Source organism: Monomorium pharaonis, chromosome 10, assembly GCF_013373865.1.
Source record: "Monomorium pharaonis isolate MP-MQ-018 chromosome 10, ASM1337386v2, whole genome shotgun sequence".
Classification (NCBI taxonomy): domain Eukaryota; kingdom Metazoa; phylum Arthropoda; class Insecta; order Hymenoptera; family Formicidae; genus Monomorium; species Monomorium pharaonis.
The window spans coordinates 1,622,663-1,646,926 of NC_050476.1; the positions used below are offsets into that span (position 1 = coordinate 1,622,663).

At 45.9% G+C, this 24,264-nt stretch overlaps 1 protein-coding gene across 1 annotated transcript; it reads left to right on the forward strand.

Annotated features, from left to right (window-relative positions):
* On the forward strand, nt 1-24,126 carry LOC105833590. Its single transcript, XM_012675430.3, has 6 exons — nt 1-1,761; nt 6,515-6,555; nt 13,195-13,415; nt 19,573-19,819; nt 20,833-21,001; nt 21,094-24,126. The coding sequence occupies exons 2-6, from the start codon at nt 6,543-6,545 to the stop codon at nt 21,629-21,631; spliced, it is 1,188 nt and encodes a 395-aa protein (XP_012530884.1). The 5' UTR covers nt 1-1,761; nt 6,515-6,542; the 3' UTR covers nt 21,632-24,126.
* Nucleotides 24,127-24,264: the final 138 nt, after the last annotated feature.

Sequence of the window (24,264 nt, forward strand, 5' to 3'; positions counted from 1 at the left end):
GTCAAAGTACGAGGGAGAACGCGTTCTGCCCGCCCACCCCCGAGCTTTCCGTCTCTCTTTCTCACTCTCGTTCGCTCTCCTTGGCCGATTCAACCCCTCCAATCTCGCGACCTTTCTCCCTCTTTCTCTCTCTTTCCCTCTGACTTCCGGCGGGGGCCACGGGCCGCGTTTCGCCGTGGGCACAACCCGGGCCACGGGCCACGAGCCACACGGGCCACGCGGGCCTGCCTGATACAACATCCAGCACGCGACGACACGCTACCGTCACCTTCTCTCCCCTCCTCTCATTCTCGTCCCGTCCCTCTCTCTTTCTCTCTTTCTCTCCCTCTCTCCCTCTCTCTCTCTCTTTCTCACTCCGGCGTACACACACGACGCGTACGACCGAGTCAAGAGTAGATACGGGCGGTGGCAGAGGGTACGGGGGACCTGACCGAAAGCAAAGCCCGTAACCCCCGTTTGCGGGCCGAGCCCACTTCAGACACGCCGTGTCCTCCGCGTGGTCCACATCATCCTGTCCTGACCGTCTCTCTTTCTTTCTCGCTTCCTCCTTGCACGTTTCATCTATCTCCCTTTATCTCTTTCGCTCTGTCTCTTTTGCGCGCGCGCTCACGCGCGCGTGTGCATCTCTCGCTGCGCTCTCGCGCCCTTGCCTCGCGCGTTCTGCTCGTCAGTACCTGTACCTGTGCCGCCGCGTTCTCCCTCCTGCCTGGTCGACGCTCCTCGTCCTCCTCGAGCGCGTTCGCCGAGCGGCCGACCGCAGTTTGCGGTCTTCACCGCGAGTTTGCCCTCGCGTCGCGCGGACTCGCCACTCCGCCGGCTACCAGGAGTAACTGCACGTGCTCCGCGCCACGGGTGCAAGGTGATGAGCGCCGGCCTGCCGAGAAGAGGAGGAAATCGCAACGGTCAAGGAATCGCAAGGAAAGCGACTTTCGACGATGACGACTTTTCCCGAGGAAGTCGCAAGTTGAAGAACGCGTGGTTGTAACAGTGAGTCCAACTAACAAGTGGAAGTGGAACCGAACAAGGACACTGTTAACGAGATTCTTTGACGAGGAACGTTTGACCCGGAGGCAGATCGACCGATAAGATTTTACATTGGGATATTGCTTCTGTGCGATCAGTCACGAGAGTGCGATCCCACTGATGGGACGGTTAAACTGTGATCTTGATAATTGGTCGGACCTTTAAAGGAGCCAAGGAATGCGTGCGTTCTCCGAGTAAAGAAGGTACGTCCAGCTCGCGATCTCATCAAGGACGACCGTTTGCACATTGCGCGACGGAATAAAAAATAGAGGACGTACGACGGAGGAAGGAAGCGCCAGGATAAATAGCCAGGATCATCGGTTCGCACGAAAGGTGGTCGTTGGGAGAAATCTTTCTCTGTCATTTGAAACGTGCCCTCGCTCCCCCTTTCGCTTTTTCTATCCGTCTTTCTGGCTTTCGTGTCGCGTCCATCTCTTGTCATTACCGTGAAAACGGAGTCACTTCCTGCGCGAGACAATCCGCGTGACGCACGTCAGGACGACGGCGTTTCACGCTACGATTCGAGGTCCGCGACGTAACGTACAACGTCGGTGAATTAAGTCGAGGACGAGAAAACAGCAAGAACGACACCGGGGAAGATTGAGGACCGAGGGAGCGAAGAAAACTGTGGGAAAACCTTCGACACGAACCTAGTGACGAGGTCCACGAGGAGATCGGATGCCATTCGGAAGCTGAGGAGACCGTAACCGCGGACCGATACCATAAAAAAATCAACAGGTACGTATACGGGGAGCTGCCCCTTTTTTCTTTCGCACTGTGATGGACGTTTCCGCGTGTAATTGTGGCCGTGTGTGTACGCCCCGGCTAGATAAATAAATTATCCAGCGGGTATTTCTTGCCCTTCCTAATTAGACCGCTCCGTCTCGCGTCTCATTATTCGCTGGGTGTCTATCGCGTTACGTCGTAACGCCCAGCGGTAACTCAGCTGCAACTTTCATGAACGTCGATACACCGTGTTTCGTATTTGCGATTCGAAAAAAACTCACCCCTCGCCGTAATACACGCTCGCATCCGCGATGAACGTCGTGCGGCGCTTGGCCGCTAATTAGTGACCCTTGTGAACACGTTTGACTCTATTTTTATCTTTTTTTTTTAACTATCTCTTATTTCTTTCTATATAAAAGCTTACAATGATTTTGAGCCTTCTTCTATATACTTCTCGTTATATTATAATTCAGCTTTACGTGATTACTATTATTATTATTATTGCAATCTTAATGAAAAAAACGAGCGAAGGTTATTTTTCATCGTTGGCAATAATAAAATAAAAATCTGACCTAAATATTACATTTTCGTATTTCCGCGTTCGCACGTGTGCCAGCGACGTGTATCTCGCATCGGAGATTCCCGATACTTATCGATACGCCCGATGACAGATTATCTTGTACCTGCGGGGTTCAAAATATTAAAAAAAAAGAGAAGGAAACGGGGACTCGCAATGGCCTTATCGTCCGATGGAATCGGCTACGGAATCCTCGCGAAGTGTCGCGTACAGATTAAGGCTGAAATCATCGTCGCGTGCGTGCGCGATGACGCGACACGAAAATCAGCGGCGCTAATTACGCGATAATGATCCGACAGCGCGATGGGGCCGCGAGGGGGCCGCGAGACGGAAGAAAGAACCGAGAAAGAAGTCGCCGGGGGGCTGTGCTTGAGCATGCAGAGCATGAGCGAACCCCCCGTGATTGCGGCGACGGTCGCGAGGAAGGAAGGGGTGGATATATACATATACTTATTCGGTCGGAATATAAACGATAAATATTAAAGTTCCTTATAAAGCACAAAGTTCTACCTAGCTCTCGTTCGCTCTCTCGCTCTCCTTCTCTCCTTCTCTTTCTCTCTCCTTTTCTCTCCGCGTGCACGGTGAGGCCCTTGGCACGCCATCGCTTCATTTAAAATGCAAATTCGTCCGGATGGCGTGAACCACAGCGGCCCGAATTATTCTAATTACCCGCCCTCCCGTCCGCTCCCCTTGCCCCTTTCGGTCTCTTTCTTCCCGCCGCCACCCGCGCCTCTCGTCGATTTTTCTTGCCACGCTCTCGAAAGCTTATCCGGCCGGTTGCTCAAAAAATCTTGAATTTCCTAGTCAGCGTGTCCCCGTCGGACGCATCGACGAACGAGATAATTCCGTACGACGCGATTTACGAAAGATGAAATAAAACGTGGCTCGAAGCGCAGTACGTCAATGTTAACCTTGAACGTTGTTGCAGATAAAGCGCACGTAAAGCTCAAAAATCAAGTCCCCTGATTGTGCATATAATTTATTAAATGAGATTGTTGAGGAGAGAGAAATACAGGCAGCTTGTGATTTCCCAACTGCTTTCATGATTATAATTTATTGTAAAACGTTAAAGAATCAAATTTAAACCAATTTCTAAATAACATTTTGTTCTTTTTAATTTTCATGTGTATTGAAATTTATTATTATGCGAAACTTAAAAAGACAACCTCACCTAATCAATCCATCTCTACAATTGAATTTTAGCTTCAAAATAAGCAGCGTCTATATTAAAGTAATAAATAATTAAAATTAACATTTTTTTAAGTAGTTTTAAATTCATTATCTTAGCTAAATTAACAACATTGAGTAGCAGCCATGACAACCTACAGAAATAATTAAATAAAACTCAAAATTAAATATAACTCGATACTATAAATAACTTTAACAGTGTTCCGTGATTCCACTTGCTGATTCTTTGTATTTTCCTCCGTCAAACTGTCGCGATAAAACTGCGATCAGCAAAACAATCTCTAATTGATGCGGAATAATTCGATTCCGGAACCGGTGGCGAGACGAAAGAAGCGCCGGGACGGCGGCGACGACGACGATGACGAAAGGTAACCCGTTCGCACGGTAGTTCGCCTCTGGTGTACGCATAAACGTGCAAAGTGTGCTGGAAACGAGCGTAGATTATCGCGGGTAACGTGTTCACGATCCGAGCGAGATGTCGTGCGCATGTAGGCCTAATATATTCAGATTTTTATGGCTGGTGGCGTATCGGTGATACGGCGCGGTCGGTCGGTCGGTCCACCCTCCCCGCGGTTCCCCCGTTTCGTTCTACCCCCTTCCTTCACCTCCCGACGTCGCCGCTCTGCGGCGGAGGCCTTCCTTCGCGTACCACTTTAAGCGCGCGGGGTAGCCTAATGAATAAACAAAAACTAGATTTCGCTTAGGGCTTACACGTAAAAGCGTGACCTTACCGGCGATTTACCGCAGCTGGCCGCGGTTCTCAAATCGGCTCTCCGCTGCCGCTCGCTCTTCGTCGCCGGAAATCTCGGATCTGCGAATCGATCGAGAATGACAGATTGATATTTTACATTTCTAGTAGCGCGCTTTTATTTTTCTCTTCAACACTGGTAAAATACAATGCACTTTTAGTTTCAATAGGCTTTTTTTAGTTACAAGAGAAAAAGGAACTGTAAGAAGGTGATCTATTAGTGACAATTATGGATACTTAATGTAACATTTTTTTAACAGAAATGAAATACTTTTTCGGTCACTTTGATGATTTATAATAATAATAACGACCCGGTAAAAACGTAAGGAACGAGGCGTATGCTACGCGTTTTCATAAATCTACCAGTATCTTTATTTTATTTTGCGGTTGATACGAGAATAAAAATTGCGCGCGGTGCATCGAGAATGCAATTTTCGCGCATTCGCGACGTTTGCATGCGTTTACACGGCGACGGAGAAGAGCGAGGAGCGGAGAAAGAAAGGGAAAAAAAAGGTAAATGGGGCGGAACACGTGTTCGCGAGAGTAACATCGGCAAAACACGTGGCACGCGAGAAACGCGACGGTCCGGTTCACCATGGCCTCCGGTTCGTTTGATTTATAATAATCGCTCAATCCTCATTACGGAGAGAGGCTTCATCCCCGCGGGACGCGGACCAGGCGAGTGGAGCAGCAGCGTCGCCGTCGGGCCGAAAGTAATCCCGGGCTCGTGACAAAAAGCTCGTGCATTCTTCGCCGTTCGTTGGTCCTCGTCGTCGTCGTCGACAGGGATCGAGCCGACAGCGGCGCGATCGTAGATCGTATACCTTTAACGAGTAAAACTTGACACCTTGAAATCGCTGCGCGGTGGAATTTAGTAGCCCTTCGAGCTGCGACGCACGTGCAATTCCGCTTTTTTCGCGAAGGCTCTCGTCGCTTCGCGTGGCCTGATCTACCGGATCTTTACGGACTCGTTTTACGAAGAAAAAAAAATATACACGGATAGAGTTAATGACGAGGCGGAGGGTGGTTGGAAATTATTCCGCCGGGCACGTCTTTTCGGGCACGAAGAAAGAGCAGTTCGTTCTCTCGATCGAAGGTATAAATTATCCGGTCGGCCGGAGAAAAGCGGAGTTATAAGGACACGGCGGATTGGATTTGAAGAAATGAGTTTTCATCAGGAGTTCGCGCACAGCCGTTTCGACTATATGGATACCGCGTAACGTATGTAATAGTTACATCAGATTAGAAACCTGGAAAGGGGTATGGGGGAGGGCGAGCGTGTAACCAGGCCTAATGCCGGGGTAAGCATCGAGTCACGGGGGCGGAGGCGGATCGTACTTATTACAGGTATATACCGCAAGGCACGTCCCCGCTGTGAGCACACACCTACACACACCTGCGCGAAGGGAAGCAAGGGTAACTACGAGGGTAAGGAGTCGGTGGTCGCGCGAGGGCGGGCGAGGGGTGTTTCGGTAATCGTGCATTAATTTGCATCACAAAGTACACGCCACCCGCCACGCTACGCACGCATTCCACGTAGTTTTCCGCTCGCTCCTTCTTCTGTCCGCCGCGAGTTCTCAAATCGCGATTTCTTTCCGACCTGTCGCTCGTTCTTGCGTCAAACGGAAAATGTCGGAAGGGGAGAGGAGGAGGCGGCGATCGGCGCGAATATAATCGAGAGGAATCCGAGAAGGAACGCGAATCCCATCGTCTACCGCGGACGACGAACCCAAATTTCGTGCGCGACGCGGCGGTAATTTATGCAATTAGCGTAAAAACTGAAATATGAAAATGAAGTTGTCGGCGCTGCCGGCGGGGGAGAGCGGTCCCGTCGTCGTCGTCGTCGTCGTTGTCGCCGTCGTCACCGCGATCCCGTCGCGATCTGTTCGGGAATGAGAGTCACGGTTTGCGGCTACCGGCGGCAATATTTTGCCGCGCTTTGCCTTATCGGCACGGTTGCATATTTAAGGGTTGCCATGTCAAGCGTCAAGCGCGCCCTTTGAATACATTTAAATTCATTAACGGCGAAGGCTATACTCCCGCTATACTCTATAATACGTCGCGCAAGAACGTGTCACGCATGCACGGAGTGTGCCCGCGATACGCCACTCCGAGGGATCTAATATCGGTGGCGATGCGCACTACGTTTCAACGTTACATACGTCGTGTACGTACACCCCGCGTACGTTGTACGACGCGGCTAGCAGTGTTTGCCGTAGAGTCCTAAAGACCGCGTACTTGCTCTGTTTCAGATACGGCACGTGACCACGGCCCGTCGCCATGCCGCACACTGGTGAGTAGACGTGTTTTGCTCCTCCACTCAAGACCTCCTCGTGATTCAGGTCTCGCGCACGCCGTTTACGGAATGTCCCCGCACCTCCTGTGATTTTATAATGGTTTCTATCCATTTGCTTCCCCGACCGTTTTGGAGCCGATCTTTCCTTGGCGAAAACGCCGTGATTTATTGCAACTTTCCAATTTCCTACATCATATATCCTTGTAATTAAACTTCAAACCGAGATTCTATTAAAGTGAAAAGTTCATGTCCGCTGACTGGGGAATATAATTTGTTGCCTATTTATTTTGCCCTTTAAAACTTGATTTACGAAAAGCTCCTTTTCTTTAATCGTTCATTACTCGAAGATTATTGCTGTGATATTTTCGCCAACGAAATATCGAATCCAATTACAAATCTTCATCTAATCAAGATTGTAATGACTCAAACATAATAAGAATCAAGCTATTTATTAATAATATAGATATCCTTACAATTGGACGATATTAATTGCAGTGCATTTCGGTTTTGTCAAGAAGTTTGAGAAAGCAGTTAAAAGGTTCACATCGTTAAAAATCGTCTCGATGAAATACGCGTAGAGTATATGCAAATTTTTTTTAGCGAAAAAGATGTCGCGCCGGCTCGTCGCAAACGGCAGCTAGTTTGCTAAATAGCCAATCTCACCGTGCGATTCGGTCGGCTCCGCTTCCTGATTTATGCGCGAGGGAATGTAACACGTCGTTATGGTTTCTCCGGGACGGGGTCAGCTACCGTCGCGTCGGCGAGATCACAGGTCGAAATCGGCGATGAAAATAAAAATTTCTGCCTCCCCTCCCAGTCTTCCTCACCTTCCGCTGAGGAGTGTCCACCTTCTCTCCCAACTCAAGGCTAAATTACGCTTTGAAAGGCAGTTTGACAGTAATTAACGAAGAATTTTATACCGCAGATCGAACGCCGACATCTATAGGCCTATTATTAAACGAATATAATTATAATCTACCGTCTCTCCTTCTCTGTTTCCCTCCGCGCTACGCTGGGCCCTGATGCCCATGCAAAGAATCCTGCTCCGATCGAGCGATCAATCTTTCGCTTCTCTTCCGGCGAGGCATCGGCGAGAAGTCTTCGAAATTAGAGAAAGTATTTCCCGAGACGCGATCTTCCGTGGGTCGGGATTATTAATATTGATCAGTTTCGCCAGTACAGAATCTTGTTAATCGAACGATTTGCCTAATGACTCGCTGATGGTTCCTAGGAGATTTCCTAGGCCACTTTGCGTCAACGAAATGCAGCGAAATCGTAGAAAACTTTCGACATGCCTAATCATTTTGCCGTATGATTAAAGGATATGTATCAAAAAATTGTTTACAAGATGTAGAGAGACCATATTAAGTTGAATGATATTATCGAGGTTTATAGTACGCAGATTCAATGTTACCTTTTAATTATATCAGCGAGCTCGTGTTACATATGTTACTTCTTAATTATCAGCAACATCCAAGTATCGCGGATAATCATCGCAACGATAAACGCTTAATAACAGCCGCTGTAGTTAACCATCTTGATACACTTCCATTTAAGGCTATCTCCCGCGTGTGTTCTCTCTCTCTCTCTCTCTCTTGAGACAGATGATGACGGGGACCGATAAGCGCGAGCGAGTTGAAACCGATGACCGATGCGTGCCGATTCGGCATCGATTCCGAATCGGCGATTCCCGATGCGACGTGCTCGCCCTCGTCCCACAGAGAAAAAAATCTGTTAGCATGGGCGCGGATCGTGATTACAGGTAGGCAGGTGTAGAGTTTGGTTAGGGCCTAAATGGCCAGCGCGATAGCGATCGTTGTTGGCGATCGCATTAGCTGGCTAATTCTAACTTAAGCTTGTATCTTGAGAGATATTTTCTTTATGCACTCGCGAAAGAACCTTGTGCTCGTAATTTGACAATTTGCACTCTGTTGAGAAGAAATAAGGCGCATAAAAAGAGATTACAAATACTGATATCCTACAGAAATGTAATCGCCAATACACTATATTATAATTATTCTGGAAATTGATCAATCACTCCTACTTTTAAAAATCTATACAATTTCTTCCGTTTAATAGAAATAAGAAAAATAGCAAGCATAGTATATGACATGGATTTGGATTATTATTGTATATTTTATAATTTATTTCTTTCTCTCACAAAAGAATAATATATATTTTAAAAATTACTTATAGATAATTTTTTAATATTTTTGGAGCATGACATAAATTAAATGTGATTCTTAATTTTGTTTATTACTCTATAAAACAATAATATTTGTAAAATTAAAAGATTTTTTCTCTCTTGAGAACCAATTATATAAAATAATTTAATATAAAATAATCATGATAAAATTCATGGCGTGCACGATTAGATAACAAGAAATTCCATACGTACTATGTTTTATTTCTTTATAATTAGCGAGGCTTAACGAACTACCTATGCATTCAGTCGACAATGGATCAAAAGTCAAGGCCAAAATACATTAACGGAGAAATAATATTGAATACTTTTACTATGACAAATTTGAGAATTATGTATATAAGGTTTAGTTTTATTTAATGTAAAATTTTTTAAATCTAAATTGGTGAAATTTCTACTAAAAATTCAGCGGATGCAATCTTGATTGAATCTTAAATGATATTGAATTTTAAACTAATTAATTTACAAGAAACGAATATTAAATATATTTGTAATTCGGCATTTAATATTCTTAAAAAAATTTTAAATTTCAGAATCTGAAATTGTAAAAAGTATTTGCAAATATTAAAATTAAACTACAACTTGTCTGACGATAATTGAAAGAAAAACAATAATTTGTAAAAATGTACTGGTTATTCAACGGATGGAAAGTGCACTTGAAGTACTCATCACGCTGGAAAAGCCGCGCACTTAACGCAGCATCTATTTAATAAACTAGATCGTCTGCACATCCGATCCGCGATTACGAGACGCGCGCAGTTTATCGCATCTCTAATTATTGCAAACGCGCGTCTTTATTAGCATTACATGCCGTTATCAGAGATAACAGTTATTTTCACTGCGTATCGCGTAGCAGTCCATAACGTATTTCCGAGCGACTATTTTTTTTTTAACAACTCCATCCCGTTTGCCTCTTCTTCGTTTTGGCCCCTTCGCAGTCCGCGCGTTTCCGGTATTCCGATTTCCGTGCGTGCGCTTTTTGTCTCACGTAAACGAGTGGTTCCGTGCTACTTATGATGCGCGGGGCAGCCAGAACAGTCGGCTCCATTATTTCGCGGATCCACCGGCAGATTTGCAGTTAGATAAAGATGCCATTTCGGCCGGTTTTTGCCGTAATAATAATTTGGCCCGCTGTGTGTCCGTCGCTTGCCCGCGTCGCCGGCCGTTGTCCGAAATGCGTAGCGTGTATAATTTTCGTGGTGTGCAATCGCGTCACAGATTGGTGTGCCCAGCAGAACGAATGAAGGGCGCATTAAGGGGACAAATAATTAATCAATTACATAAAAATGGCCGAACAGACGTTAATTCGGCTATGCGCGCGAGGTCGAGAAGTTTCTTTCGTTATATCCGCGGTCTTCGTTCGTTTACTGATTTATTTAAGGAGTGAAAACGCATCGTCCCGATGCACGCATACGACGAGCATGTCCGCTAATGAATAAGCCTTGCACATGCGAGCACACGCGAGGCGCGCATTCCCCCCGGAAGTAATTTCCCCGAAAAGTAATTTCTCCGAAAATGAGTCTTACCGGCCTGTGTGTCCCTGTCACCGATCGGAAGACCCTTAAATTATCCAATAAGGACAATCCGTCACGCCTTCGACCGGTGGTCATTATCAGCAATTCCCGCACTTGCTCGCCGTTCGCTTCGAACGAATCACATCCGTTCTCTCTTTCTCTCTCTCTCGCCCGCGCGAGAATGTCATGAGATTGTAGGAGCGTTTCGCGTAATTTTGGTTCGGGACACGTAACGACTCTCTCGCAGATCGCGCTTACACGAGTAAACAGGGCTAATGGGCGCATTAATTGGACGACGATTCCTATCTCCCAATTTAAAAATTGTACTTACGTGTGTACGTGTATCCTATTATAGGAAGTAAAATTATTAGGAATTATCTCAGATATAAAATCTCGGAGGGATACAAAAAAAAAAGATTCACGATGAGACTCGCGAGCAAGTAATCGCGCCGTGATCGTTTGCCTCCCGGAGCGTGGAAGCTCCTTCGGGGAAACGTACACGAGAGAGTCACGGGACCGATTCGCGATCGTCCGTCAATTAGCCCGTAAAACGCCAAATAAAGCTCGGATTCGCGGAATCCCGGGGAGTAAAACGCCGGCGGAAAAGATTGACGAAAATCTTTTCTTTGGTCCGAGTAAACCCGGTCGCTCTCTCGATCCTCTCGAAAGGCGAGGGGGAGGGGGGAGATCGTTATTTCTCGAGCTGGAGGTTCGGAGGTCTCAGTCGGCGTCGGTGATCGTGGTAATGACATAATTAGTCGGCGAGGATAATAATTAGCGGCCGTCCTGGTACGCGCGGCTCGATCGTACGTGCATCCGCTCGGACGTGGTCTACGTGAAGGCGCGTGGCTCGATTTATATAAGTCGCTCATGGCATTTATGCCCTCGGTCCTTTTCGTCCTTTTATACTTTCTTTCTTCGAGGGAGAAGCCCGGTCGTTAGTAACGCCGCTTCTGCGTGAGGGCACACTTCTTTCTCCTCTCCTTTTCTCCCCCGGCTCTTAGGTTACGTCGATAATAATCACCGGGGGAATAAAACCGATTATTCCCATTACGCGGCAAGTTATTATTCGTTAAACTCATATACGGCCGATGATTATCTTCACCGATGCATCGATGCGGAACCGCCGCAACCGGGCCAGATTGCTCATGTTCTTAAGTGGCTTTGGTTGTATTGCGACAAGATTTCTTACTTGTCGTGATAAAGATTATGTTATTAAAGTCTGATTACAATAAAAAAAATATATGATTTTCGTATAATTATTCCTTGGTGTAGCATGAATTGAGACGTGCAGAAGTTTTTTTTTTTTTTCTTTAGATTCGAATTTTACTCTGCCGAGAGTCTCGTTGATGCAGACTTGCGGCGGGAACTCGTTGGAATAGCAAGCTGAATATTAAGCGGCAGAGATTCCCATGAAATTCCAAGCTGCGTGTAATAATTATGCCGTTAACTGATCGCCGTCGAAAACTGCCAAAGATCCGGAAATTAAATGCGATATTCTTAGCGCGTTGATCAAGCCGATCGAGGATTTACGACGCGGCTTCTATGCAAGCCCGATCCACGGGGCTTTCCGGAACCCCCTTCTAAACCAACGAGAAGACAAACGAAGACTGCCGTATATAACTCAGATTTTATTCGACGCCTTATTCGCGCGCGTCGGCCCGCGAATCGTTTAAGCGCTCATTTTCGAACGGCGGAACATAAAATCGGTGATCAATTGGCGTTTTTATTCGTGCCCGACGAGCCGGTCATTACGGTTTTATGACGCCACTGCAGGGGAATAGTATCGGTTTTATAAAATTTTTCGACAAGTGCGCTTGCTGTGTCTCGATTATACGACGTGTCGCGTATGCAATGCGTAAATAACTTGTCGCCCGCCGTGATTTAAGCCTGCAGCACATTGTGCGTTTCACACTCGCGCGCTGCTGAATATGAAAATTACGCGATTACACGTTTTATGCGGGCATTAAGAAGCGGAAGAAAAAAAATACGAAACAATTTCTAAAACGACCACTCGCGAGGTATCGTCCTCGTCTTAACGTCTCATCCCAATTAACTTTTACGCTCTTCATTGATAGGTCTAAACCTCATCCTGAATCTTCGAATTATGTTAATTTTTATCAGTCTCAAGAGAGCGCGATTTATAACGTACGACGTTTTAAAGTCGGCAGACTTTATTAAACGGAAAGCCGTTTCATAATAAGGTATTATCGCATTACGTATTTAGAATCTATGTTTCGGACGAGCTGGAGAGACAGATAGACAGATAGACAGATAGATAGAGAGAGAGAGAGAGAGAGAGAGAGAGAGAAGCGAGAGAAGCTAAATAACAAATGCGCATAAACAGGAAGTAATTTATGGAATAATTTATGGATTATCTTCGCGCGACATAAATTTAGCATTTCGTGGAAGAAATCGTCTTCCATAAGCGTCAAAACTATAGTGGCCGCGGCGTTTTTTAACAAACATTTAACATCTCCGTTGCATAAAACCAACGAACCATAGTTATCCGATTCTCATGCGTTAATTACGAGCGACCTTCGAGAGGAATAGACGTCGGTGTTTCGCCACACGATCTTCCCAATACTACCGAAAATAATGACACATCTTTGCCGGACGGAAAGACGGGGAGAGGGAAGGTCCTTTCCGTGATATTCGTCGTAACAATGTCATTAGAGGGCCAGCCAGGACCGCACGTCAGAGGCAGCATGCACCTGCCGACCTTCCCCGGCGATGACCGCGCGAGCGCATTATTAGCAGAATTCCGAGTGTCCTCCTCTCGAATCGATAAACACCTTTTGCCGTTCTATCGACGCGAAATCTCGAATCGGGCCGGGCTTATCGCGCCATCATCGTTACGTCGTCCTATTAACACAATAAACGTGACTCTGACTGACTGACTGCTCTCGCTCTTTCCAGGACAAGCCGGGGTGAATCAATTAGGCGGCGTCTTTGTGAACGGCAGGCCGTTGCCGGACTGCGTGCGCCAGAGAATCGTGCAGCTCGCCATGGTCGGCGTCAGGCCGTGCGATATCTCCCGACAGCTACTCGTGTCCCACGGCTGCGTCTCCAAGATACTCACGAGATTCTACGAGACGGGAAGCATCCGACCCGGCAGCATCGGCGGAAGCAAGACGAAGGTAAGACCTGATCGGAGCTCGCCATTCTTAGAGCGACGTCTGCACGTTACAACGTGCAATCGCATACCTCCTCAATTACGATTATTTTATGTTTATATCGATTATTTATTCACTTATCTGTTCTTGTTGGGTACAAAAATGTATAAAGAGTATTGAGGAAAAGTCAAAATTTTTTTTTAATTTTTATATCTATAAAAAGTACTATTCGAAATAAGTACTTTGTGTAATAAATATAGAAAAGGAAAATAGTATTTGATATTTATATATATTTATCAAAGAAGAGATTTATTTTACGCTTCAATATGTCATGGATAAATAAGTTTTTTCTATTTTCTCTTTTGTACTCCAAGAAACAGAAAAAATAAATAAACAGTGAAAAGTAGAGAAACAATTCAAACAGTATTTTTAATGATGCGTTCTTTAAATATTTTTAACTATTTTGCCAGTACTAATAAGAATAAGAATATTTCATATTTTATATAAAACATGTTAAAATAAAGTATAAAATATATTAATAATTCTTAATTTCTTGGTTACTTATTAATGTAATTTGATAACAGAGAGTTTAAAAATATTTAGAAATTATAAAACATCGTTTAATAAACTTTGTGGATTTTTTTCTTGAAAGAAATTTAATCGATATCAAAATGAAAGTCATTTCAGAATAAAAAATCAGGCGTTCAGCATAAAATGCGCGGTTCGGGGAAAGATTAATGTCGGTAGCTTCGCAAAAACACGTGAAAACGAACATCGGTGTGCGTTAGCGGGCGGTGGCTCTGTGATGAGAGTCAGTCCTCCCCCTTGCGCGTACAAAGTCGGGCATTCCTGATGTGATTTTAAGTAAGGGCTGTGTTTTGACCGTGCGTGCAATTACCCAAACACCTTGCAGTGCGCGTGTTTCCACGACTTCACGGTTTCGCATGGTTTCCCTGCTGATATCACTTGAGCGTCGCCCCAGCGGTGCTCCATAAATTAATATCGATCTTTCAATATTGAAGAAGAGAAAAACAACTGCTGTCTCCTTCGTGGCGAAAGGAAATTTCACCGCAATCGAAATCGCTCCCGCGAAATCGTGGGACGCGTTTCCGTCCTTCGATCGTAATCGCGCTCGGTCGTGAGGTTTAACGATGAGACGCGGTTTTTTTTTTTACCACATGACATGCTCACGTCTGATCGCTCAGGTACGCCATTTCGCCCCCCGGGCGCGCATCGCGAGGTGATGCCGCACCGACACTCGCGGTATCACCGCACACACGCCGCTAATGACAATATAATTGCACGGTGCGTGTATGCACTGGGAATTTCTTACGATGCGCCGACTGTTACTCTGTGCTTAATGAATTTATTTTAATAACGGCGCGTCGGACCGTGCGTCGACCTTTCTCAAGTTGCGAGCTGCAGTTTGGTGAACGCCGATGAGAGAGAAGAAAACAGACGGGAGGAGGGAAAGAGAGAGAGAGAGAGAGAGGAGAGAGGTGGTCCTTAGAACACCCTGAAGAGGACATTTAAATTCCGGCTGTGGCTCATGGGGAAGGGGGGCCGATTACGCACGCATGTAAACGATAGTCATCATCCGCCATTACCGGCGTTCGTTTTATTTCACGTATGTCAAAATAGTCCCGTGGCGAAATAATGGTTGCGCGGTTAATACGGAGTAGTCCCGGAGTCCTGTTTTTTCTGCCTCTTTAACCGCGGTCTACGCGATCGCCTGACAGAATTCCCCGCTCTTTCTTTTCCTCTTTGCGACAAGTGAACGGCAACCTATGGGTAATTTGGCGGAGAAATTAGGAAGACGTACGACGCTCCTTGCTGAGAGAAGCGGGTATTCACGAGAGGGATCGAGCCGGCGCCGTTCGCCTTGCACGCGCAACGCATCCTTGCCCGCCCATCGTCCATCGTACGCACAAAGGAAGGATCTCCTCCCGAAGAGGAGATCGTTAGATAACACGTGTACGCCGACTCGCCGGCTCGTCACTATCCCTGACTGTAAGTGGCTTTTACTGCGATTTAAAATTACGCCGATAATTAAATAATGGCTACTAGGTAAACCCTTTGATTGCCTGGCAGTATTAACTCGTCGGGCGCTCGAGAACCAGCATTTAACCGCCCCTCCGCTCCTCACCCCATGTCGATTTCCAACTCCGCGCTCCGATTTTCCTGCTGAGTAACGAAAGATGAACGGCGCGCCCGGTCGAGATAACGTTGCTCCCCTTTTTAAGTCTGTTATTACGACTTTCCGCGCCTACCTCTCGTCGGCGCGGCATCGCGTATTATCCCACGATATTGCCCCACGGTCACAGATGATCTTCCCGCGCGCGAATTTGGTGTAAACTGCGCGCCTCTCAGGTGTTGCGTATCCGAACCGCCCACGGGGATGAACGTGCGCATATTTGCGGTAAGGCCCGTGTTTAATTAAATTCGTGCTCTCGGGAGCGAGATATTTATACCTCAGTCTCTCTTTGTCGTGCGTTCTCGCGAAATTAATCGACCGATTATCGGCGAATCTACACGTGTACTCGGGTACGCGCTACGTAACATTTTCGAGGCACGTCCACGTTACTTTCTCCGTTACCTCTTTCTCTCTCCCGTCCTCGTACGTACACGCGCGCGTCAACATGATACGCGTCGGATAATAGACCGGCGGCACGACAGAGAAGATTGTCTCATGAAAAATGCACGGACCGCGTCGAAGCCGCGGATAACAAAGTGGAACATCGAAAAAAAAATCGCTGCGCGAACGTGCCCCGCTCTCCACGCGCAAACTTTTATCTCTCTTTTTCTTTCGTACAACAGTTGAATTACACCACAACGGAGTACCTTCTCGTCATGACCTTTTGGCCCTCTTTACCCCCGCGGATTCGATAGCGATCTTGCGGGTTTCTCGAAAACCGTTGAGGGGATTCCGCCCCCATTCTGGAAATGATTATTGTCACGGGCCGCGGGACATTCATTTTCTCGGCGTTCACGCTCGGCGATCGGACGGTTTCCCCGTTTATCTGGCAATTAAGATCTCGTACGTGGTCGGTCGTGGCGGAAATACGCGCGTATCTGACCGCCCCCGCGCACAGACGTGTATTTATTTTCTCGATGCATGATTTAACAGCGCTTGAAACACCGCGACAAGTAGAAATGAATCGCGCTTCGTTTCCCGGCGATGCGACGCGCACACCCCATGTCACGCTTTAATCGATGAAGTTCTGAAAGTTTACTTTATCCGGAAACTGCAAATAGAAAATTATTCATACATGCATGTTATGCTGGTAGACGATTTATTAGTTTATTAAACAAAATAAAAAAATTTTAAAACGTTAGTTGATTTTGACGTATCTCTTCATTAAAAAAAATTTTTTTTTTTATTTTTTTTTAAGGAATTTGGGTTCTTTATCTAATAAAGTTTGGGGGATAAACTTTCCGCAAACAACTTAACGTACATATTTCAGTTAATCAATCTTTTTTTCGAGATAACCGCTATTTTCATGCTGTTCCGCCTTTATTTCACCTTCCTGGCGACAAATCAATCGTCTCTCATTGCCGATGACACCGGTGGCGTCCAGGTGGCAGTATGGGGAAAAAAATGGGATGGAAGGTGTCGACGGTCGTCGTCGCCCTTATCATTCACGAGCACTCGGGGCATTCGGGGACGCATGTAGCGGGGCGCGCAACTTACGCGCGATAATTACCGAGTTGGTGAACCTGTTCGTATATACACGGGCCGGGTGTATGCGGGTTATCTAACGTTTAGTGCCAGATGTCCATTCTGTCCAGCCAATTTCCTCCGACGGTGGCACATATACGTACACGCATACATACACGCACGCTTAGGTACAACGTATGCTCACGTGCGTGTCCGCGCTTCGATGTGCCCGAACGGCGACGCGAGGGTCCGCATTAGGACGCACCGTATATATATTGTCGGAGCAGGGGTAATTGTGGCAACGACGACGACGGAAGTGTCAGATTAGAATCTGAGATGCTCCCGGGAGCACGCGATGTGCTTGTCCTAACCCCCTCAAACTATTAGGCGGCCCTCTCCGATCCTCTTCGCTTACCCCCGAGGCACTAGCCCCTAAACGTTCCCGCCAGTGGTGCTTTCACCTGCGAGGATTCCGGATAATGACATCTTATACACTTCTCATATTAACTCTGCGGCTTAACAATTTTTGTCGTTTCTCGCTGACCGTTACTGGGGAAACTGGCACAATTATTGCCGGCTTTTAAGCGCATAGTGGCAGTTGGCATACTTTCCTTCAAATAAAAACTTTTATATGCACAAAATAAAAGTAGCGGTCAAAAATTAATATATTATGTAAATATAATAAATTATAGAAATGAAAATATAAGATATAAGATTATTTCTTATTATTGTCTCCTCGATTATTGCCTCCGTATTTACTGCATTTATTTGTTTATATGATAGTCTTAATTTAACAATAAAACATTTTTAATACATAGGTAATTATATGCCATATCTGTCAAAAAATTTCAATTTGTTAAGCATTATTTACTATGTTTAAATAAAACTATATTAACTATAAAAACTATAAAAACTTTGTCTTGTTCTTATAAATTTTTATTTTAATACTACGCGATGAATAAAAGCGGCAATAATTGAAACGATTATCCTTATTCTTTGCAACAGAAATTTATTTTCACTGACTTACGATGACATTTTTCTTGGGAAGAAATCGATTAGGATGAGCAATCACGCAACGAAATTCACGACGACCCTATAATTCAAGGCCTGCAATTCGTTTCAGTCCATACCGAAGGCACATCGGTCGACGTCCGACCGTTTGTCTTTATGCTGATCATATCGATCGCGGTCCGGTGCATCGCGATATTTATTCTGCTCCTCTTCGAAACAATTTGTCGGGAGAGGAAGAGAGAGAGAGAGAGAGAGAGAGAGAGAGAGAGAGAGAAAGAGATCGTATCGGGCGACCGAGCGCAGATTACACCGACGCGCGGAACGCCGAGGCATCGATCTTCTCGCGAAATGAGATTGGTGCCGGTAATCGACAGGTTTGGTGATACCGTTCCGCTCGGCAGATACGCATGTACACATGTGCATACGTATCGCGCGCGGTACGAACCCCCCGCGCGGCCATGGACCCGTTGTATGAAGACGATCATCTCTCCCCGAGCGAGATCTCGAGAGTGCGTCTCGCTCGCGCCGCCGCGCCTGCCATCGCCCCCAAAGAGGATCGGTGATCTCGAAATCTGTACGGCCGGAATAACATTTCCATCGCGTTAGCATAAAATTATCCGCGTGCCATTACCGTTCATTAGCAAGTCAAATTGGCCCGCGCTGCCAGATTGAGCACCACTGGGACCCCCCTTTTCGGACGAACGAAACCCAATGGTGGGCACTCGTGGCACAGGCAACGGCACCGTTGAACGGCACCAACCTGGACTGGACAACCCGTTTCTTTGGCGAACAGGGGCTAAATCGAAATAAAGTGGTAGTACCTTCGCCCACCGCACCGGACGGACTCACCTCGCTATCTGATTGACGACCCCGTCGTGCTCTTCACCTGTGAACGACATATGCGTGTGCGGCCCGATGGTGTGACTGCTTTCGTGTTAATTTGTCGATGAGATAACGCGCGCGGTTTGGTTAAAAAAAAAAGCAAAATGACTAACAACGGCATGCTGGCATCTATGAACATCCTTATGGAAGATGGACACAAATGTTTCAAAATTGATAAAAATTCTTGCGCTGAAAAGTAAAATGCAAAACTAATGGCAAATAACATACAATTTGTGCTTTAAATTCAACAAAGTTAGAATGTAGCTGGACATTGTAGAACTTTGTTTTCTTTATAGTAATTTAGATTCTTTTCAGACTCTCAAATCATAGATAATTTTTTTTAACAATAACAACGGTTTTGAGGCATTATGATAATTTGATAATGTTTCGAATTATAAACGACGAAAAAGAAACTTGAATTTCGTAAAGATAAACACATTAAAAAATTACACTCAACAACTCGCTATATGGAGAGAAAATAATTTTATATTGATGGAAAAATATGTTGATAGGAAATTATACATGATAGACGAAATAGGCATTTAATAGCATATCTGTTCCTTTATATTATCTATATTCAGTGCTGTTATTTAAATATATTTAATTTATTTTTCTGTATATGTGTTACAGCAAGTAGCTACGCCGACGGTGGTGAAAAAGATTTTACGGATGAAACAGGAACAGCCGACGATGTTTGCCTGGGAGATCCGCGAGCAGCTCGCGCGACAGGGAGCTTGCGATCCCCAGAGCTTACCCTCCGTGTCGTCGGTGAATCGTATTCTCAGAGGTGGCGGGCTTCACACCGACATCCCGGCCCTCGAGAGCGGCGCATCCGGCGGATACACATCGCAAATGCCATCGAACGCTGGAGCTAGAGGTAAAGAAATCCACAGTGATATCAAAGAGATCAGGCGAATCCTTCGTTGTCCTTATGTGACGTTGATTTGTGGATCTGTCGGTTACTAAACTGAAGAGAAAAGGACGGATGGATAGTTCGGGCGCATATTTTCGTTGCAAAGCTTCGTGAGTCATTATACGTAGACAGAAGCCGCGTTGCTGCGAATGCACCATTACAGACTAATAACGCTTTAAACACCTGTCCCTAGCGTGGAATTGCCGCTGCGCGGCAACGGATCTTTTCTTTTTTTTTTCCTTTTTCCGGTGATTTCCAGAAGAAAGACGATAAATGTCCGAAATAGGCGGAGAAGAATAGCGAGAACGATCGTGACAAGCGAGAGGGAGGGAGGGAGGGAGAGAGGGGGCAGATCTCTCGAGATACCCCATTGCCGTGATTGACTCGTCAGCAAAAGCCACGCAGACCGGATAGGGCAACAGACACGCAACCCCGTGCTGTCGAAACGGAAAATTTAGCTCGCAATTTGTGCCGCTGCGGATGCTGGAAGCGGTGCTCAATTTATCGGCTTTGAGCAGCTAATTACGAAACGATCGTCCAAACTCTTTCGTCTTCATCTCTCTCTGAAATCATTTCGCCTACGAGTGACAGTTCTCTTTCTAATGTCTAGGAAGGAGCTCATTAAAATATTATTTTCAGACGGCACAAATATTACAATGAATAGTAGGAGCCAATCTCTATTAATAAGAACCATTTCTTAATAATAATAATGCTAAAAAATATAAACAAAATCTAGCAGTATAATTAAATGGATAGAAATTAAGGTAAAAATAATTTCGACGATCGAAATAGATTATAAAAGTTTTATATAAAATAGTATATTTTTTAATAAACAAATAAAGAATCATGGATTGCTCAACGTATATGCACATGAAAAAATGTGATTTTGACACTATTTGTACTTTTAAAGAGAGATTTTTTTTAATGGCTGTGAAACAACGTGAAAAACTGTAGCAGCTGCAATTGCTCTCTCGCAGATGCACTCATGAGAACGGATTATCAGCTATTCTATCCGGGTGCTTTAGGACCACTGCATATTTCTACGAATACCGGCAATACCGGTACGCCGTCGTGGAATCAGAGCTTCTACTCATCCCTCTATCAAGCGACGACCTTGCATTTGCAGCACGGCATGCAATCCTTCGCGTAAGTTTACTTTCCAAACGGAATTGACTCAACGAAATGACTTATTCTATTTTTATTTTGATATAATTAGTTTTACAATTTCACTTTCACAGACCTTTAGATGCCGAACGTTTGTCGGAACAGAACGGCGCGCAGAATCAGCTGGAGCTGAAATCGAGCTCGAGCTCAACGGCCGGTAGCGACGATTCTCTGGATAAAAGCGACCTGGATGAGAATCTAGTCGAGTCGCAGGACCACTACAAGTCCTTTCGGAGCACGCCGATTATCCTGGAGCTCAGCCAGAAAATCGGTAGCGATCGGAGCGCGTTTGTTAGGCACGGCACGCCCAATTCACACGTCACGAACTCGGACAATCCGCGCGAGAGCCCTGTATCGATCATCGAGACGTCGAAGCGGGATCCTCCGGCGTCGCACAGGATTCACGAGACGAAGAACGCGAGTCCAGGTACGACGATGACGACGAACGAGGGAGCGGCGAATCAGCCGCCGCAGCCGCAAAAGAAGAAGAATCCCTACTCGATAGAGGAGCTGCTCAAGAAGGACGAGAACAAATCCGCGTCCAGGAGGCCGCGACTGCCCAACATCGGCGTGGTCCAACCGTGCGGCATCATCGTGAGCAAGGAACTCTAAGGATATCGATCTCATTTAAGGACGTCGAGCGCTCAAAAAGCTAATATCGGAGAAAATGCACGTTGCTTCGCGTTACAAACTATAATCGAGATTCCCCAGCAATGAATTTTTCCTGCTTGGATGAACGTTATTGCAGTGTGAGCATACGCCGTTGGCCATAGGTACGTGTACGTAGTATTAACGGGTGCAAAGAAAAGCCGTTGATGAAAGTTGAGTAGCAGAAGATTTGAGTACCACTGTTACGACATGTGTACTTGAAAGTAATTTCTTTGCACCTGATGAGCCCTTGCGGATACAGTGAGAGTAGCAAATGTCCTAGGTGTCTAACTTAGAGTATTGACTAAGGAGTTTGATAGAAGAGTTTGAAAGATAATTGTTGAAGCTCCTCCTTCCTTCAAGAGTACGAGAAACAGAGACAGAGAGATCGTGGCTGTTCTGTGAAGTAAAATAAAAAGATAACGCCATATGTAATATTAGAATGGAAAAATCGTAGTGTTGACCATAACGTAGCGAAGTACATGTAATCCTCGTGTAAGTTAACTTATAATTAAATTATTTTCATTCCTCCCGTTCCGCGTTGCTAATCCCGACCGCCGTTTCTCGTCGGCGATCGGTACACGGCTGTTAACTGCTTCGAGACTCTAAGATTTCGCTTAACGCTGGGTAATTGCGTACGGCTGGCTTTTAAGACCGACCGAAAAGAAAAAGAGGCGCTTGGAAATCCGGGAGAAGTTTCCAATACTTTCACTGATTTATCTCGAATGGTCGATCGCGAATCACGCTGGCGGTGAAATATCAATTAACGTTGCCAGTCTTCCTCAGCGAGCGGTAATTATCATGCCGACGTAACGCATAAAAAATTCCTGGCACTTCCAGGCCAATCGCGTCACGCAATAAAATTCAACACTTGTACATTCCACCTTTCGCGACGAGTCTAAGACGTAAATTCGCGCCCACGTAATGACCGGCGTCGAACGCACGGAGAGATGGGGGAAAAGTCTCGGACGGCGGAAATGTTTTAAATCTAGCTTAGCTCGCTCGCGCTTGAGAGGTCGATGGATTCCTGAAATGCGCATCTTTGGCGGCCCGCTCGGCGACGGTATCACTGCTCCTCGGGAGAGACCGTCGAGCAGGCAATTATGCGCGTTCGCGTCCCCATTGTAGTTCGCACTTTAGAGCCCGACGCGAAATAGCCGCGCGATGCCGTTACACACGGCGGCGCGGGAATCGGGCAATTAAATGAAAGCCTAATAAACAAACGGCTGTAAAGCACACGGAGATGGAGATGTACACGTAAGAAGCCGCGGTGGCGGCGCAGTAAAGCCATAAACGGTACGGTTGAGGGTGTCATACGTGGACACGCCGTGTGTATACCTTGTAAAATACGACGATACGTCGCTCGCGTAAAAGACAGAGAGAGGAAAAAAGATGGAATTAAATAGCGGTGTTACCGAGCGGCCGGTAGGGCCTTCCCCTCCCCCTTCCTCTACCCCTTTGCATTTACAACGTTGTAAACCTTTGTATCTCGTTCCTCATCGCGGACTAATTAATGCACTATAAAACTCTAGTGCTTTAATGCCGAACGATTTGCTCGTTTTGCTCCCTCACGCCTGCCGATTGCATGCTCGCGGGCTATTTCGGGTGACGTCTCGATCTTGCAAGAAGCGCGGAAGAGATCTCGCGTTTCTCGCGCGCTTCCTTTCATTTATGGTTCTCTCGTTGAAAAACAAAAAAAAAAAAAACTCGCCGCCCGTACGACGACGACCATACGTGAAGGGAAACGCGGGGAAAATCTCTGCGCGCACACGCACCCCTGTACTTACACTGGCTGTCTCACGAGCGGAAGCGAATACGCTACCGCCCAAACCTCCCTTTTATTTGCCATACACGGAGATTATTAGAGCTTAAGATGAGTGTGGAACACGTCCTGGAAAGGAAAAGGCCCGTTACTCGTGTAGGCATTTGCCTCAAATATTTATTTTAGATTTAGACGTCGTCAAGAAAGCTATGAGCATTCCGTGCGTCAAATTATTTGTGGTTCGAAAAAGAGACAAGGTAAAATCCATAAATTTATGTATCCCTCGTCGTATGTCAGAAATGTTCGCGAGATTTCGCTGCGCAGAATGCTCATACAGAAATCCGATAATTAGAATAATAGTTCTGTACAATAATAAATGCGTTCGGACAGTCTCGTCGGTCCGCAAAGTAACTTTAGAAAATGATCTCTCTCGAGATGGAATCACAGGTAAGAGGAGAAAATTTGTTAAACACCGCGATTTAAACCGAACAATGACATTTCATTTAAATCGCAATTTAATTAACGATGTTAACGCGAAAAAGTTACGCGAAAATTACGAGTTTATCGTGCAGCTTCGAGTAATGCCGGCGCGGACCTACGGAGACCGTCGCGTAAAGCTATGCAAGTTATCGATTAAATAATACTCATAATACAAACTTATTCTGTATGATATCATTAAATACACTAGTCAAAATGATGTATGTACCGTGTTTACCCTTGCATGCCTTTATTACCCAGCGTGTTTCATGCGTACGTTAACGATCGCGAGGAAGTGACGGCGATGGGGGAATAGTCGCGTACCAAAGTGCACGCGTCGCGACTGATGTAGTCATTT